The sequence below is a fragment of the Mixophyes fleayi genome, chromosome 2 (genome assembly GCF_038048845.1).
Source record: "Mixophyes fleayi isolate aMixFle1 chromosome 2, aMixFle1.hap1, whole genome shotgun sequence".
NCBI lineage: Eukaryota > Metazoa > Chordata > Amphibia > Anura > Limnodynastidae > Mixophyes > Mixophyes fleayi.
In genome coordinates this window covers 194,061,084-194,078,339 of record NC_134403.1, presented here as the reverse complement: position 1 = coordinate 194,078,339, position 17,256 = coordinate 194,061,084, and the positions used below count along the sequence as shown (strand labels likewise).

Here is a 17,256-nt window from a genome sequence, read left to right as displayed (position 1 = left end):
GAGGATGTGGCTCTTAGCTACAGAAGTATACTCAAAATTGCAAGTATCAGTAACTCTAGGCTTTGTTGGATACAGCAATGCTAAACGTTTATTATTGTTTACCAAGTATTTGCAAACAGATGAGAATTCTTTCTATTTTTAAGTCACTGTGACAGAAGTCTTCTAAAATGAAAATATTATTATCTACATATCATTAATATGTGGATGAAATGTTTTCCTCAACTCTAAAAGCAAGGAACGTCACAATGACTGGGTGTGCCTTTTCATAGGCATGCGTTTCATTGCGATTTACATCGACCTTCAGTAAATTATTGTAGACAGACAGAGATTGGGCCTCTACCATGTTTTGCAAGTATAGGAGAGTGTCTTCTGTGTTGCTGGTTTTGCTATAGTGTGGCGATCCTTGCTGAAGTTTTTGTAAGGGCTGATTTGAATAGGACTTTCCAGCTTTTCTCCATTGTAGGCATCAAAATGGACTAAATTTCCTTTGCTGTCTCAGCCGCTAAAGTAGTGCTACCTTGGTCTAGGGAGGAGCAATATCCCAAATTAAAGGCCTTGCTAAGTCACAGGGTTTGAAGGAGAAAGGGGGGGGGGTACTATTTCCCCCCAATATTTTTTTAATTTTTTTTGCTTTCCCATTCCAGTTTGTTTTTCTGTTCCTTTTGGCCTGCTAATGAATCCCTCTGTAACCTAGGAGGGGTTTTCTTTGTCCCCAAAAGTGTATGGGGTCACCAGCCATTATTCCATAGTGGGTCAAAACATAAAGAATGTCATATGTTAAGACTACCTAATTATTATATGATGTTTATGGCAATCATTTCTGTTCAGATGCCAATGCATATATATTGTAAAGATATAGGTAAGTATAGTGTGATGCTAACTCACAACTTATATGTTTATTACAGGACAGGCAGAACAAGTTGCAGTTTAGCAGACAAAATAATAGTCTTGCCACTACAAGTTCCTGTCTGTCTCAAGACAAACATCAAAGTGATCATAAAGACTTTATTGACCCATTCAGAAGTTCTGATGGATGAGTTGGGTGCTAAAGTACTATTAAAGCAGCAATCCCACAGAAGTTTTTTAACTTCAAATAGCAAGTAAAGTACTTTTGAAGCGGCTACGGAACCGCACGGTTAATTGAAATTGCCTCTTGGGGCAGAGGTGCTCAAACCTAATCCTCAAGAGCTACCAAAAGGTCATGTTTTCAGCATTTCTGTCTATAGAAATAGGTGGGATAATTACTGACCCAGCCACATAGATTAATCATGCATAGGTGAGTTAAAAAAACAACCTCCAAAACCTGAAAACATGAACTGTTGGCTCCTGAGGACAGAGTATTAGCACCTCTGGAATAGAGCACCTATGCAGTTTATATATAGTAGCCATCACAAAATCTTTTTGGAGTTTGGTAAATATAAAGATTACATTGCAAGGTCCCATGTTAATCTGTGTTATGTATGATTTTATTTTAACAAATATTTTTATTGATATTTTAACAATAGTACAATCATGGATGAAATACAACATATGTGTATCACACATCATGCATAAAAATACAACATACAGCTAAGAAAAGAGATTATTTAAAAAGGTAGGGGAGAATCAAGTCAGAGGTCCAGATCCTACTATAGCTGGGGTGTGACCTAAACGGCATGCTACAAGTTGCTCCAATTAGAAGATATGATTGATTGTTTTCACAACCTTGGAAATAAATTATCGAAAGTAAAAAGACCATCATCAACATATAGGGATTGTTTATGGAGATTGGGTTGGATTTTGTTTACTATGGAAGAAGATCTTATTAAGTTAGTTAACGACTTCCATTATGAAGGCAAATACCAAAAGAAACATGGGGCAGTATTAACTTGCAATTTGTAAGGGGGGCGTTACACAGATTTTTTAAAAAAACTGTTGAACTAAAATCCAAAAGGTACAGAATGATGAACTGGCATTCTGCAGAATCAAAAGCACTACGTATATCAAGATGGAGAAATGCTGGGAGGGGAGGCTCTGTTCTGTTTGCTGCATGGGTTAAGGAAACAATCTTCTGTACATTGCGAGCTGTGTGCCGTTGTTTTATAAATTTCATCTGGTCCTTCTAATTTACTACAGTTATATCTCCCCCTTGATAAGATATAAAGGTAAAACGGTGAACGCAAAAGATCACCTAATGGAAATGCACTTCAAAAGCAAAAAGCAGAATTTGAAAAAAATAAACAAATGTCATATTCAGTAAAGTGTAGCATCACTTAAAATAGTTTCTACAGACTGTCTGTAGAAACAGCTGGGATAATTACTGACCCAGCCAAATAGATTAACTCAGCTGTGCATGATTAAAGAAATCCTAAAAACATGAACTGGTGGTAGCCCTTGAGGACTGAGTTTGCCCACCACTGGGTTAGTCCATATGAATTAAACTAAATGCACTGTCAATGGCTGGTAACTTCTTTTTAACAAAAGGACCCACAACATATTTGTAATTGGCAATTGTCCACATCAGTGTAAATATGTTTAGGTCTAGCACAAAAACAATTATTAAGAGTAATTGGTTCATATTTTGATCAAAACATTTAAGCTTAAAACAAAATAAAGGACACCGATATTTGTGCTAAATATCACTCAAATGCAATTAAATAATGTACACTCAACTCACAGCCAATAAGGTTAAAGTGTGACAAAAGGATGAGTTTTATATCACACCCTTTATAGGCTGGCTAAATATCCGGCAAAATAACAATAGGCAGCATTTGCAAACAAAATAGGAAAGATATATGCCAGCCATCCTGCACACCTATAGATTTTTTTAGAGTGCCAGCTGCACAGCATTATAAATGCTGTTGATACAAAAGTTCTAAATGCACAAAAGGTTTGATCTGGGAATTAGATGTATTGTTATAAGATGTCACTCATACAGCCACTACAACTTGACAGACCTAGTACTCTTCGGAATAGATCAAGATTGGATAAAGGATGTACAGAACACATAGTATGATACCATTAGGATTGGACAGTGATGTATTAAAGATTCACTGACAGAAAAGGGGATCAGGAGGATCCAATGATATCATTTATGTTTCAAACTTCAGCCAGCCAACCTGGATGGACCCTAGTTTCCCAGCAAAGAGAGTGCAGGCAAACCCCTAGTTAGCCCAATCACATTACTGGGTACTCATGCCAGTGCATTTCTAATCTTAAATAAATCACTATCTTTTCCTTGTATTAAAAAACACATAATTTTTAGTGCTCTTTCTGCTTTCTCCGGCTCAGGAGCAGGCTTTGGAAATTCTGATACAGAAGAGGAGCAAATCTCAGGTAAGCAAGGAAACCATTTTTATAAGTTCCTTAAACATTTGGGTCAAAGGTTCAAACTCTTGCTGGAAGGTCTTACAGTACAGGTCATCCCATTGAAGACAGTTTTTGTTTGTTTTTAATTAGTTTATACATATTTAACTATTGACATATCTTGTGTCTGTTTTTAATATCTGTCACATTTCCGTGTTATGTTCTGGATGTTCACCAAAACCATCAAGGTTGCTCACATATTACTTTTTTTAAATGGGTGCAACCAAATAACATTACTTTGCAGATAGAGAATGATGCAAATTAAGGTATATTTAATAACATGGCACCAATATCAAACTAATTAGTAGTTTAGTTCATGTTGTGTTAATGAAAACAAATGTCTGTTTACACAAGACTCCATATTATTAAAAATTGTTACAATGTTTTTTAAAACATATGGCAGATGTATATTTCCTTTTGCAAGTTCAAATTTAAAAGTATAATTCAAATTTTTACTCCTCTTTTTCATGTACAGTTGATCTGAAATAACTACTAGGGAATGATTAATAATACCTATGTAAGAACAATGTAAAGTTCACTCCCCCTAGTAAATGGGTTTAGTGTTTTGGAAGATAATAGTCCTTACACACTTGTTCTACTGTCCCCCGGCGAGCCACAGGCTTAAAACGAAGGGATTCCTATGGACCAGGTGACTATTTGGATGTTTGAGTAATGGCTTAATATTTGCCAGTGTAATTCATGTTTATTTTTGTGATTATGCTTTTTGTTTTTACTCAATTTAATGCAAATATGCATCTATTAAATTTTTTTAAAAAAAGCTACAAATATGATGTTTTTTTACTTCTGAACGTAAAATAAAGTTTAAGACCCAAAAAAACTTTTATAAATTCTACCCTACACGTTAATCATTTAAAATGCTATGCTTGTTTTGACTGAATAGATAAAATTTGGAAGTCATAAAAAGCTTTCTAATTCTAATCATCAAAACAAATAATAATAATAATAATAATAATAATAATAATAATAAGTCTCCTTTCAAATCTACTAATTTAATCAGATGTGACATGTATTCCTGTAATAAAAAAATAAAAATCAATTGGTAAATATAATAAAATATTTAAATAGGTAAAAATCCATTAGTATTTTACATTTATTGTTTGCGTTTTACAAGTAGGTAATACATTACATTTCCAGTTTTTAATCTACATTTTCTTTTTATAAAATATGATCTTTAATGTGGGGACATATTATAATAACACTAATTGTAATATTACTCATTATCAACCCCTACAAACAGATCATTTTTGTAGTCCATTTAATACACAGAATAACAAAAATACTAACACTTTTTCATTGGTTTAGCTTTTAAAAGAACAGTTACCTACATATATTTGTATTATGTCACTGTATCATTAAATACACTTGAAATTTGTAGTTAAATTCTGAGAATTGTTTTGCAAAAAGAACTACCAAAGGATTGCTATTAAAATTATAACACTCATTTCTGCTTTAGATCTTATATTTTAAAAGTGCTGATATTATAAACATAGAGAATAGTACTGCGTGTAGTAGAATAATCCTGTTTAAAGGGTACAAACAGATTTATTTATTTTTGTTTTTGTTTGTTTTTTTACACATCTGCAATTATGACCATGATGTCCTGTAATAAGAAAATCTAATTCAAATATTTAAAATTCACATAAACATATCAGTTCAGTTTGTATTAATGTATATTAAAAAAACTTCAAATGATAACAGTGATAAGAGGATTTATTTCCCATTGTGTGTTGAATAATAATAATAAATATCAAATACGGGCTACATTTGCATTCATAATTTTACTCTACTAATTACATTTTTTAAAAGAAAAAAATGCGGTGTGCATATATAAAAAGATAAGACAGAGTAAATGTGAGTTACGGCTCTAGAAATAAAATCTACATTGCACTAAATGTTATTAGATACTGAAATTTGGTCCAGTCACTTAGTGAAGGTAGATTCTATTCTATTTAATTACATTGTAGTTCTATCTTGACATGCATTGGAGTTTCCATTAAAAAAAAAAACACTCCTTTATTTAATACCTTATTTACATTTAAAATTACATAGTCACTTCCTCCCCTTTACTTTGCACTATGATGTATGACATATAGACACAGGGGAGCTTATATATAAAGTTTCAGAATTTGCAAATTGTAAAGAGATCAGTATAAAATAATTCTGTGAGATATTCATAGAATGTCAAGTCTATTTTTTTGTGAACAAAAAAATAATAAAGCAAAGCAAAATAAAAAATGTTTTATAATCAAAATAGTTGCTAACTTAAAATAGAATGGTTTATGTGAAGCCAAAATGCTCAAAAGAGCAGTACCAAATGTATTATTACATTACAAATTAGAATTAGGACAACACAAAAATATAAAGAATCCCTTGTTCTACGTAGCATACAATCTAAGTTCATGCTCTCCTGTTTCTGCAACAGAAAGTATCTCAAGTATTTGGTACAAAATTGCAAATTTCATGGAAGGCAGATAATGTAGTAAGAGATAACACATAAAAAGAAAAAAAGAGTGGATGTCAATGGGTCCAATCAGTCTAAAGTTCATAAGCAATTTTAAAAGTAGAGTATTCTCTAGCTAGATGTACTATATGCTTTTACGATTCTTAGATTTAGTGTTTTATACTCAATGGAACCTTGTCTCATTTAAAGGGCTTAAACTAATACATTCAAGTTTGATGTCTGAATTTCATTTCATCTAGAGATTGGTTTGACAGCACAATCTTTTGCATCAGTTTGACAAGCGATTCACATGACTATACAGTCCTGCTCCCTCCACTATCTAACTCTGTCTCATTTTGCGGCTACAGCCTGTCTCTGTAGGATGATGATATTGCTGTTCAATGCAGCTCTATCCTTAAGACTGAATACAAAAAGGTGCTGTGACCATAGTGAAAAACATACATACATGATATATACATCATGACCACTGTTATCTGTAATCCAATCATTTTACACTTTGCCAATAAAATGGTTGTCATCCCTATTCTGTAAGTTACAGTGCACAAAATCTTGGGAATTCAACTTCTTCGTATGAAGCTTCATAAAACATCCTGAAAGAAATTCTAAATTGGCACACAGTCTGTACAAATATTCCTTTTATGCAGGTGCAACATTTTCAGTACTTTACTGCACACCATGTTAAATATATAAGATGATGATGATATCGAATGAAGTTTTGATTCACGTATGTAGTCAAACATTCCTAGCGAAGTCAATATTTAGAAATATCTAAAAATTTTGAAAGTTTAATGCCACCCTCCAATTTAAATGACTGGGGCATTTTCAAAATACACTCTCAAATTGAAAACTAGAGTAAAAATATCAGGAAAGTACTAACAGAGTACAGGCTGGTATCGGTCTCTTTTTCATTGACCAATGTGGTAAGTATTCTTGTATGTCAGAGGTAAATGATTGGTGGGAATTTCATGAGACATAGATTAAAACTATATAGAGGTCAGCTGAAATCAAGTAGAACACAAGAATTTAGTGCACAGCACTAAAACAAGAAAAGAAAAAACAGAAAAACAAACCAAAAACAGATAAAGTGTAATATAGAAAATGTTCTGCTGCTACTGGGGTAGCAGCACAGTGCATAGCCAAAAAGGCATGGAAACTGCTGACCACTGAGATGCTGAATAGTGGCAGAAAGGACGGTATAAGCTTTGTGTCACAATGCTACCTCAATGGCTTGCATAGAGAGGTGATGGCATGACCTTTGCTGTGGGTCACATTAATACCTCTCTGTGTATTTGTTCTTTATCCTCAATATCTTCCTCAGCCACATCATTCTCATCACCAGACTCAATGTAAATAGGCCAGTCTCCATCTCCCTCATCCTTGTCCATACTGTCAGACGCAGCTTCTGTGTGACTTGGGTGATGGGAGTCATCATTTGTAGTAGTGACACAGGTACAACTATCACACAAGCCAAACCGCCTCAGACCAGATGACAGACTGCTGGTAAACGTACGACGGCAACCTTTACAGATAATGGGTCGGTTGGATCGATGGACCTGAAATAGAGTTGCAAGATTCAGGTCATAGTAATAGTAAACATAAAGGGCTTTTACATATGGGAATTTTTCATGTGCCCATAGAACATTCTATCTCAGATGTTTTCACACAAACGCAGCCAGACTGGCACTGTAAATAAAGTTGACTGAACCATAGGAAGATCCAATTGTACACATGAGCATTAGGACTGAACACTGGAAATAAATGCAACATGTTATATTACCTTGTCAATAATATGTCCAACATGAACGCAGAACTGTGCGTCTGTCATAGGGTTCAATGAAATCCGTTTGAAGTACCTGTTAAGCTGCATTAACCAAGTTTCTTATGTGCCTGTGTGTAGATTCCCTTAGTTGCATTGTTATCAGTCACACCATCCTAGGAGTAGGGTATGGGCAGTAATGCATTATTTGCGTGTCATTTAATGAGGATATCAAAATGTAGTGATAACAGAAACCTGTCTGAGATAATTGTAATAGTTTATTGGTAGGAGGAACCTGGAACAAACAACAGCACTATACATACTCACAGTGAGTGAATGGCTGCGCAAATGTTCCTGCCGTGTGAACCTCTTGCCACAGATTTCACAGGGATATGGTCGTTCTCCTGTGTGTGAACGAATGTGGCGTTTCAAGATGCCCTTTTGCTTAGCGGTGTATGGACAGAAAGGGCACTTGTGTAGTTTGATTGGAACAACTAAAACATCCCCTGAAAAAGAAAGTAAGAGCACTCATTGCTACTTATTAGCTTTTACTAGTGGCTACAGCTCTCTGTACCTTAAAATCTTCTAGACGTGTTCCAAAAATCATAAAAACATATGCAAAAAAAAAATTCTATCTGCATATTTGCTTTGTGATGAGTTTTAGCTGCTGCACTCTCTCAGTGCTAAATTAAAATATATTACACCTCTATCATTCAACAAGATACTATACATTAGTAGAAAGCTTGCTTGGCTACACCAAGAAATAACATTTGAATAAAAAAAACAAAATAAGGAAGTCCTCATATATTAATGGAACCCGCAAATACGGATATAAAAAGAAGCCATTTTTCCTGTCCCCTTAAGCTTCATTGTCTATATAGAAGAGAACTCAGAATGTCAGAGTCAGACTAATCTGTAACTGGAACTACCTGCCACTATTTTAGAATATACTACATGTGCTTACGCCCTTCAAACCCGGCAGGAAAAAAAACCCAAAAAACCAGGACAACACATGTGATACACAAAGTATTACTAAAAGTGTTATTACCTGTATCCTCACCATACCAGTCACCTTGAATGTCCATCATGGAGCTCATTGAGACACTTCCTTCCTCTTGCCGGGACTCAAAGTCACGGGGGAAATGGTGCACTGGGTCCTCTTTCCTCTGTGCAGAGCTGTTACGCAGAAGAGCCTCTAAAAATTGCTTCATGTGATAATTATTACATGCTATGTCCATTCCAGGTCCACCCTGTGGACTTTCTGCACCCTGCTCCAAGCCTGGTGGCATCTGATATGGCTGGAGACCTTCAGTTACTTCCACCACATCAGAGTCAAATTCCTCTTTGGGTTCCATAACTTTGGTGGGAGTCTTTTCTCCTGGAGAACCTACACTTGTGGGTTCCTTCACCGTCAGTTCTACAGAGTTGCAGCTACTACAGTCCCCACAAGGGGGCTCCTTCTGACAATTGCGTTGAGCTGCTTTTTCTGCTAAGGTTCCAAGTGACACTCTTTCGTTCCTTAGACCATCACTCCCACTATCAGCCTGTCCAAAGGAACTCTCCCTTTCTATTTTTCTGCAGATATCAAGTGAGGAACGTATGTACGCCTTACAGAAGTTAACAACATCAGTCATCTGGAGGTAGCTCGCCGCACTCATAACCTCGATTACATTCTCCCCACACAGATTTAGCTTTCCTGAATATAGAAAATCAAGGATGGTTGAGAAGGCCTCAGATGTAACAATGTCCAGAGAAGCCGTGCTGTGCCTTCCACTGTCTTGGATGTAGTGGACTAACATGGCCCGGAAATAACCACTGTTGGCAAACAGCACATTTCTATGGGCTTTAAATATCCGACCTTCTACAATGATGCTGCAGTCACAAAAGAAATCTCTTTTACGCTGCTCATTAAGCTCCCCGAGGAGCTTGGAGTAATACGACGGCATCTCCATGACTCCAGGAAGTGGCTCCCAGACACCTGCAAAATAACTACTGTTGGTGAATGGCAATTTGTAAAATCTTTCTAAGGATATACCTTAGTGAAACATAAGGTAATTAATATAAACTATATTAACCTATGTCTCCATAGCAAACATTTCCAGTGGAAGACAGCACAACCACTGCAGGGTACAGACTTAAACATGACTGCACTTTTTTTTTAAATCTTTTTATTTATAACAGAGAGCGAAATAGACAAACAGGAAAAATGCGACCACCAGACACAAAACTGAATGGTTAATCAACAAATTAATGCACAATAACGATTTGCTAAACAATATATTTTGTTCCAAGGTACTAAAATATAAAAACAGAAGCTAAAATATAAGATGCTCCAATATGAAAACATGTTTTTACATTTAATTTGGAATATAGAATTCACAAAACTGTAAGCTACATCTTTAACTATCAAATAGAGATAGTGCAAACAAGCGCCAATCTAATAGGAAGAAAAAACGATCAGTTCGAAACCAATACAGTCAAAAAAGTCAGTGAACTCAAACACTTTGCCAAACACTCCTGGTACCGAATTGTATCCAGATCAAGTGAAGCAATCCAAAACAAGCTTCCATATAAAAATAAAATGAAAATAAATATAAAAATATCTTAAATTCAACACAGATAAAGTATATCCATGGATACATATATATAATGTGTATCTGAAAACATGAATAGTAGCAATCCTAACAGTAATAACAATAGAATGTCATATGCGATAGTTTCAATATAGAATATTGGAAAAGCAGTCTTTTCACATAGCCTCCACCCTCGACAGACCTGGGACTCCCTCTTATCGAGTCAATACTTGTTACCCAGGCTTAGCTCTGTGATCAAATGTAAAGCGATATCAACATGGAAATTTTCTTCCTTTCTATATGGATTACGAATGTCCTGTACTCTGCTGCCGTGAAATCCTCTGAAGATTTTATCTGTTTTTGGGATCTCTGCATTAAAGGAACGGTAGGAGGGACATGAATGAGATTGTTTCCGTGTTTACTACAAGACTAAGGATCTCAGTTGATATCGCTTTACATTTGATCACAGAGCGGCCACTAAGCCTGGGTAACAAGTATTGACTCGATAAGAGGGAATCCCAGGTCTGTTGAAGGTGGATATTTATTATCACTTTTTTATTTTTTATTTTATTTTTATATGGAAGCTTGTTTTGGATTGCTTCACTTGGTCTGGATACAATTAGGTACCAGGAGTGTTTGGCAAAGTGTTTGAGTTCACTGACTTTTTTGACTGTATTGGTTTCGAACTGATCATTTTTCTTCCTATTAGATTGGCACTTGTTTGTATTATCTCTATTTGATGGTTGTAATATTATATAGGTTATTGGTGTGACCTATTCTTTAATTTTACTACGATCGGCCTGTCTCATCTTATGTTTGCGCCTGTTTCTGACTGAGTATATATTTGGTTATTCACATCTTTAACTAACTTAGAGCAAACACGTTTACTTTGTACTCTTACCTTTAGCCGTTATGAGTGGATTTCTGCCGTGTCCTTCAACAGACTTGCACTAGGACTTCAGCAAAACAGAAAGTTAGAAGAGCAAAGGAATATACTGTAGATTCCCCAAGGAGCAAATGCAATATCAAATATCTTGTGTTCTGACAAGACCTGGAAAGTTTTACACATATTTCAGATTGTTACTAAAGATTTCTTCATACAGAGTAATATGTATTTTAGCTACAGTTTAACTTTAACTCTATTATGGTTTTTTCTATCTTAAGATGTGTGGAGTCAACTATTGCTTAGCAGGAAAGTTTTCTCCATGTTTACAGAAAACACATTGAAATGGGATGCATCACTTTGGTGCCAGAGTATCAATGTATAGCTAGTAATCCTTTTATTAGACACTTTCACTTGTAATAAAGGTTCAGGTACACTATAACTGTATGTTCCATGATCTGTATTACCAATTAAACGCCTAATCCACAAAATATTGCTTTGAAAATGCGTATAGTTATAATACTAGTGGCCTTTCTTAAATAGAAAAAAACTCATATGCAACCCATTCGAAATGTATCATATTTCTTGATCTTGTCCATGCAATTCAACTGTGCTTAAACTTCTGACTGCCCTTGTTTATCAAAGATACTTTAACGCATATTATCCCATACTGTTTTGGTGTAATTTGTAAATGTTAATTAAAAAAACAACTTTCTTAACCATTTTATTATTACTGGTCATCGTCATCATAATTTATTTATATAGCGCCACTGATTCCGCAGCGCTGTACAGAAAACTCATTCACATCAGTCCCTGCCTCATTGGAGCTTACAGTCTAAATTCCCGAAGATATACACACACACACACACACATACATACACAGAGACAGAGACTAGGGACAATTTTTGATAGCAGCCAATTAACCTACTAGTATGTTTTTGGAGTGTGGGAGGAAACCAAAGTACCCGGAGGAAACCCACGCAAACACAGGGAGAACATACAAATATACCTGTAAGTTACTATTTTCCAAGAGAATAATCGGGCCTAATAAAACACCTTTAAACATTCAAGTTGCAGTATTTGTGCTTGTGTATACAAGTGCTATTTTGTTGTTCTTTTTTAAATGGGGAGCTCAGTCATTGGTGAACATCGTTCTAACGCAGCAATGCATGGAATCATTGATCCCTATGTTGCTGCACAAGCCGAGCATTCAAAGAGTGGTGAATTAATGTTATATTTGAAATCAGTCCATATCCGATGTTATAGAGAGTTACATTTTACTTTATGTCCTTGTAAATATTCTGTAAAAAAAAAATCCAGCATATTTGTATTTAGAAATACAATACTAATACAATAATAGTGGAGGAAGCCATATTGCTTGTTAGCAAAAATCATGTGACATTTGAAATATAGTATAATGCATTTAAAAATTAAAAAAAATTAAGATTCTCAGGGGTGAGTAAAAACAGTTAAACACAACATGTAATGTTTACAAAATACAGATGTCTCAATTATCTGTGTTTAATCTTGTTCATAAGTAATGAAAAAATATTTCCATGTCTTAAAGATTTAGAATGGATTCTATTATCTGTAGAGGAGTGGGGAGTTAATATTTTACATTGTAACAGATATGCTGTGGTTAAAACTGATTATTTTATCTTCGTGGTTCATATCTGATAATTGGTTCTTTAATTTGGGACAATAGAAAAGGGGCCATTGATGACAGCTGAAAGATGAAACCGTGTTTGTGACACAATTACATCCACAAATTTGTCGGTTCTATGAATGTGCACACACTACATTTAGACAAGCCTACTGGAAAGATTTGGAGGCATCATTAAGTAGGCACAACTGTTTGCACTCAGTGCAGCTCAAAAGTGCAAAACGATAACAGTGGCCTTGCAAACCTGATCTTTAATTACTTGGTAATATTGAGGGCTTTCCATGCACATTCAAATAATCTAAATATTTACACTTGGACTATGGTGGTGTTTACTTGGATTTTCATGGAAAGATGCATGCCATAAGGTGCGCAAATAGCACATGCAGTACATTTAAACAGATTGACAAGTAATGTAATAAAAAGGAAAAGTTTAGATTGACAAAAATTAAATATTCATGAAACAGTACACTTGTCCCCTTACTTATCCCAGTTGTTTAATAATAAAAGGAAAATTAAAAAAAAACAACATTTAAATACTTTTGGTACACATGTTTTACCATTGTCAAAAGAACTCAGAAAGGCAGCCTTTAGACCAGGGGTCGGCAACCCAGGCACCACTTCTGTCTGGCATGCCAGAGCTCCGCAGCCATCTCACTAAAGAAGCCAAAGATGGGCGAAACTTTTCAGTCATCTTCAGCTGCTTTAGTGAAGCAGCTCCCAGGTTCCCTTGTGGAATGAAAGATGCTGACTCCAGGCAAGCATGAGGGCTAACATCAGCTGGTGGCACATAACTATGAGAGATAACATGAGCTGGTGGCACATAACTATGAGAGATAACATGAGCTGGGGCCACACAACTATGAGGGATAACATGAGCTGGGGGCACACAACTATGAGGGATAACATGAGCTGGGGGCACACAACTATGAGGGATAACATGAGCTGGGGGCACACAACTCTGAGGGATAACATGAGCTGGGGGCACACAACTATGAGGGATAACATGAGCTGGGGGCACACAACTATGAGGGATAACATGAGCTGGGGGCACACAACTATGAGGGATAACATGAGCTGGGGGCACACAACTATGAGGGATAACATGAGCTGGGGGCACACAACTATGAGGGATAAAATGAGCTGGGGGCACACAACTATGAGGGATAAAATGAGCTGGGGGCACACAACTATGAGGGATAACATGAGCTGGGGCCACACAACTATGAGGGATAACATGAGCTGGGGCCACACAACTATGAGGGATAACATGAGCTGGGGGCACACAACTATGAGGGATAACATGAGCTGGGGCCACACAACTATGAGGGATAACATGAGCTGGGGGCACAACTATGAGGGATAAAACAGGGGGAGCACAGCTTTGAGGCATAACATGATCCGGGGCACAAGTATGTGGCATACTATGAACTGGTGGCACTATTGTGTGGCATAATATGAACGTTTATTTCTTGGATATATATATATATATATATATATATATATATATATATATAATCACACACCTGGGCTTGAAAACATTTTTTGCCGGTGCACTGATAGAAAAAGGTTGACCACCCCTGCTTTAGACTATACTATAGGGTTGCGCTCCCATCTCAGACAGCATTCCCAAAATCCCAGGCCAATCTATGTAATTGGTAGCACACTGTAAATGAAGGAGCAAGATGAAATGCAAAAAAACTTGTACCAAGAGACTGTTAGCACATTATGTGACATTGCCAGCTACAAATATTAATTAAATAGCAATAATGAAGCACTAAAATTGTTCTTGTTCTCCTTCCTCACGGAAAAAAACCCCAAAAACCTCTATCCCACTTCTTTCCATCTGCAGGTTAAAGTACTTTATATTCTTATCGGACATTTGTTTAGAATGGAAACGAGTGGTAGTAAGAGGAGAGGGGGAGGAAACAGAAGGGACCTCCAAGGACCAATTGTGGCTGCCTATTGTGGGTAATCAAATTCACTTTCTCCCACATAAATGTCTTTACCTAAAAATAGAACATAACTTTCCTGCAAACACCACAAATAAAGAAATCTGTTGACTTTAGTATCCCTTTAATCCGTTCATTGCCATGGCAAACATTTGTACCTAGCATGGCCAGGCTAAATTGCATGGTTTTGATATGCATCAGTTGAGGAATCATTAGTGTAAACTCTCTCTTTATACACCAAGTGTAAATATTTTCAGAACAAGTTCAATTTTTCAGTCATACTTTAGAAGAGATGATTTGCATATTTTGTTATAAGTCCTATAAAAATAACTACTTTCTTATATGTTCCATACGTGCAAATAAATCAGATAAAATGCTGAAAGCTAGTGTTAATTTTAAAAGGATGGATGCTCCCAGGTCCATTAATACCAATATATATTTAGCTTGTGCAATGTTTATGACCAACACAACCCCCCCCCCCCTCTTCCTCTCAAAAGATAGAAACAAAAAAAGAATAAATCCGAAACTTACAGTCACTCCTGAAAACTCTATATTTTCTCAGTCAAGTTTTACTATTTAAAACGACACTGCTGCTATAGAACTTTTTTGAAATTCAAGTACTGTAAAACCCAATGAAACTTGGCACACTGGGTGGTTATCCCAGCAGTGAGGATAGTATAGGTTAATGGGACGGGCGAGAAAATGGGATCAGTTTCTGTTTTTTGGCCCAAAGTATACATGTACAATGCAAACTGTAACAACAATGCACTTTGTTTATATCTGAAGTGGAATACTGTGCCCCAACAGTTATGTCCTTGGTAAAGAGAAGCAGTGCTGTAAAGACATAAATGTGGGGGGGTATACCTAGTGTCACCTGGTACCCAGTATTTGCCAATTTCCAAGAATGCTTGATTATGTTTTTTGTTCTTTCATTGTAAAATACAAAATTTGGCTAGTCGTAGTATAGAGTTGTAAATTGAGAATAAGTGGTATTATGCAGTTTACAGCGCACAGTTTGCCTTCTCTCTGCCGTTCTCTCCCCCTATGCTCAGTGAAATAATTGCCCCCTCCAATGTACTGGACTACTTACCTTGATTAATGCCCCAAAGCATTTGCAGCCTCTGTACCACCCTTCCATTGAATCATCTATCACCTGACAACCCTTCTCCTGTCACATGGCTATCGCTGCTTTTCTTCTTCTCCTGTCACCAACTGTCTTACCTGACAGATGTGACTAAAGGAAAGAGACAGAGCATCAGGGACACTGTGAAAATATTTGGGGCAGGAGAAGGGGGCGCAGCGATTCATGGACCGGAGGGAAATGACAGGTGTGGCAGCTGCAGAAGGTGTCAGAAGAGACTGGATGCAGTCTTGAATAGAGACTGGAGGTAAGTAGTCCAGCAGATAAAGGCTGGAGAGTGTAGTCCCACTTATCAGAAGGAGGGGGAGAACAGCATAGCGCTATAAACTGCAGGACAACACAAATGCAGAATTCACTACATCAATCTTATTTTTTACTGAAGTATGTACACACCATTTTATTGTATTTTTCTTTATTATTTGTATGTATGTTTACTTTATCTCCCTGGATCTATAGCACTATAGAGAAACCTCTATATCATCTGCTAATACAAAAAGAAGATAATTGTTGATTATACTGTAAATGTATCCTCCTAATAGAGTAGGATACATCAAGCATATTCTATAAGAGAGGTAAATATAAACATTGTTGTTTTTTTGTTGCAGCTAAATTTACATTACAAACGGAAGCCAAATGGATATTTAAATGATAGTTTATTGCATAAGCTTTTGGGATGGATGATTAATTCTAATTCATCCATTTACACTGCAAACACAATTTATAGTGTACCTTAACAAAGGTGTTATTTTCTCTGTAGTACTAAAGGAAGGTTTATACACCATGATACACTAGGTACGATGGAGGTCTTACTAAAAATAGGCGTAATTGTTCTTTGCTGCCCTGAATTTATGGAAGCTACGTCCAATAATCAGACCTGTAACGATCCCCATGGCCACATCTATCGCCTTAATTACATAATATAACACAAATATTAAAGCCCATCGCCTCACCTTTTAGTCAGCCCTTGCACGGTGCAACCAGACTTCCCCGCAGGTCAACGTAAGTTTAGTAGTGGACCAATGACAACACCGGGGATCGCAGAGACTACTGGGAGTTGTAGTTTCCATGACGTCCCGGCAGTTCTTTCATTGGATCTTTTACTACAAATCCCAGCATGCAAGTGCTTGTGCTCTAAAATATATGGTGGCTTGTTTGCTATGGAACGGGAATATTAACTCACTATGTGCTGCAAGGAATGAGCTGAAGTAGTCTCTGTTCACTTGGGTCGGTACATAGATGTGTTTCCAGAGCGATGTATATGCATGACCTATAAAGCTCAAGGCTGAACTATAGTTGCTGGCTGTACCTGTATTCCAGGGACAATACCAGTTTGTAAAGATTTATCCAAGAATCATCATCATCATCATCATTTATTTATATAGCGCCAGCAAATTCCGTAGCGCTTTACAATGTGTTTCTAGTTTTATGTATTAACTAACTTTGCAATAAAATTCCTCTTATTTT

General features: G+C 36.3%; 1 protein-coding gene across 3 annotated transcripts; it reads right to left on the bottom strand.

Moving 5' to 3' along the window:
* Positions 1 to 4,446: 4,446 nt before the first annotated feature.
* Positions 4,447 to 16,829, bottom strand: ZBTB8B (zinc finger and BTB domain containing 8B). Of its 3 annotated transcripts, none has more exons than XM_075195227.1 (5): positions 16,743 to 16,826; positions 11,058 to 11,112; positions 8,632 to 9,561; positions 7,911 to 8,089; positions 4,447 to 7,380 (listed from the first exon to the last, which is right to left on the bottom strand). In XM_075195227.1, exons 3-5 carry the CDS (start codon positions 9,533 to 9,535, stop codon positions 7,093 to 7,095), a joined length of 1,371 nt encoding a protein of 456 aa, XP_075051328.1. In that variant the 5' UTR covers positions 9,536 to 9,561; positions 11,058 to 11,112; positions 16,743 to 16,826; the 3' UTR covers positions 4,447 to 7,092. The 3 variants fall into 3 exon arrangements, with proteins under 3 accessions (XP_075051328.1, XP_075051329.1, XP_075051330.1); XM_075195228.1 differs by having other exon boundaries at positions 11,058 to 11,207; positions 16,743 to 16,817; XM_075195229.1 differs by having other exon boundaries at positions 7,256 to 8,089; positions 16,743 to 16,829.
* Between the last annotated feature and the right edge of the window lie 427 nt (positions 16,830 to 17,256).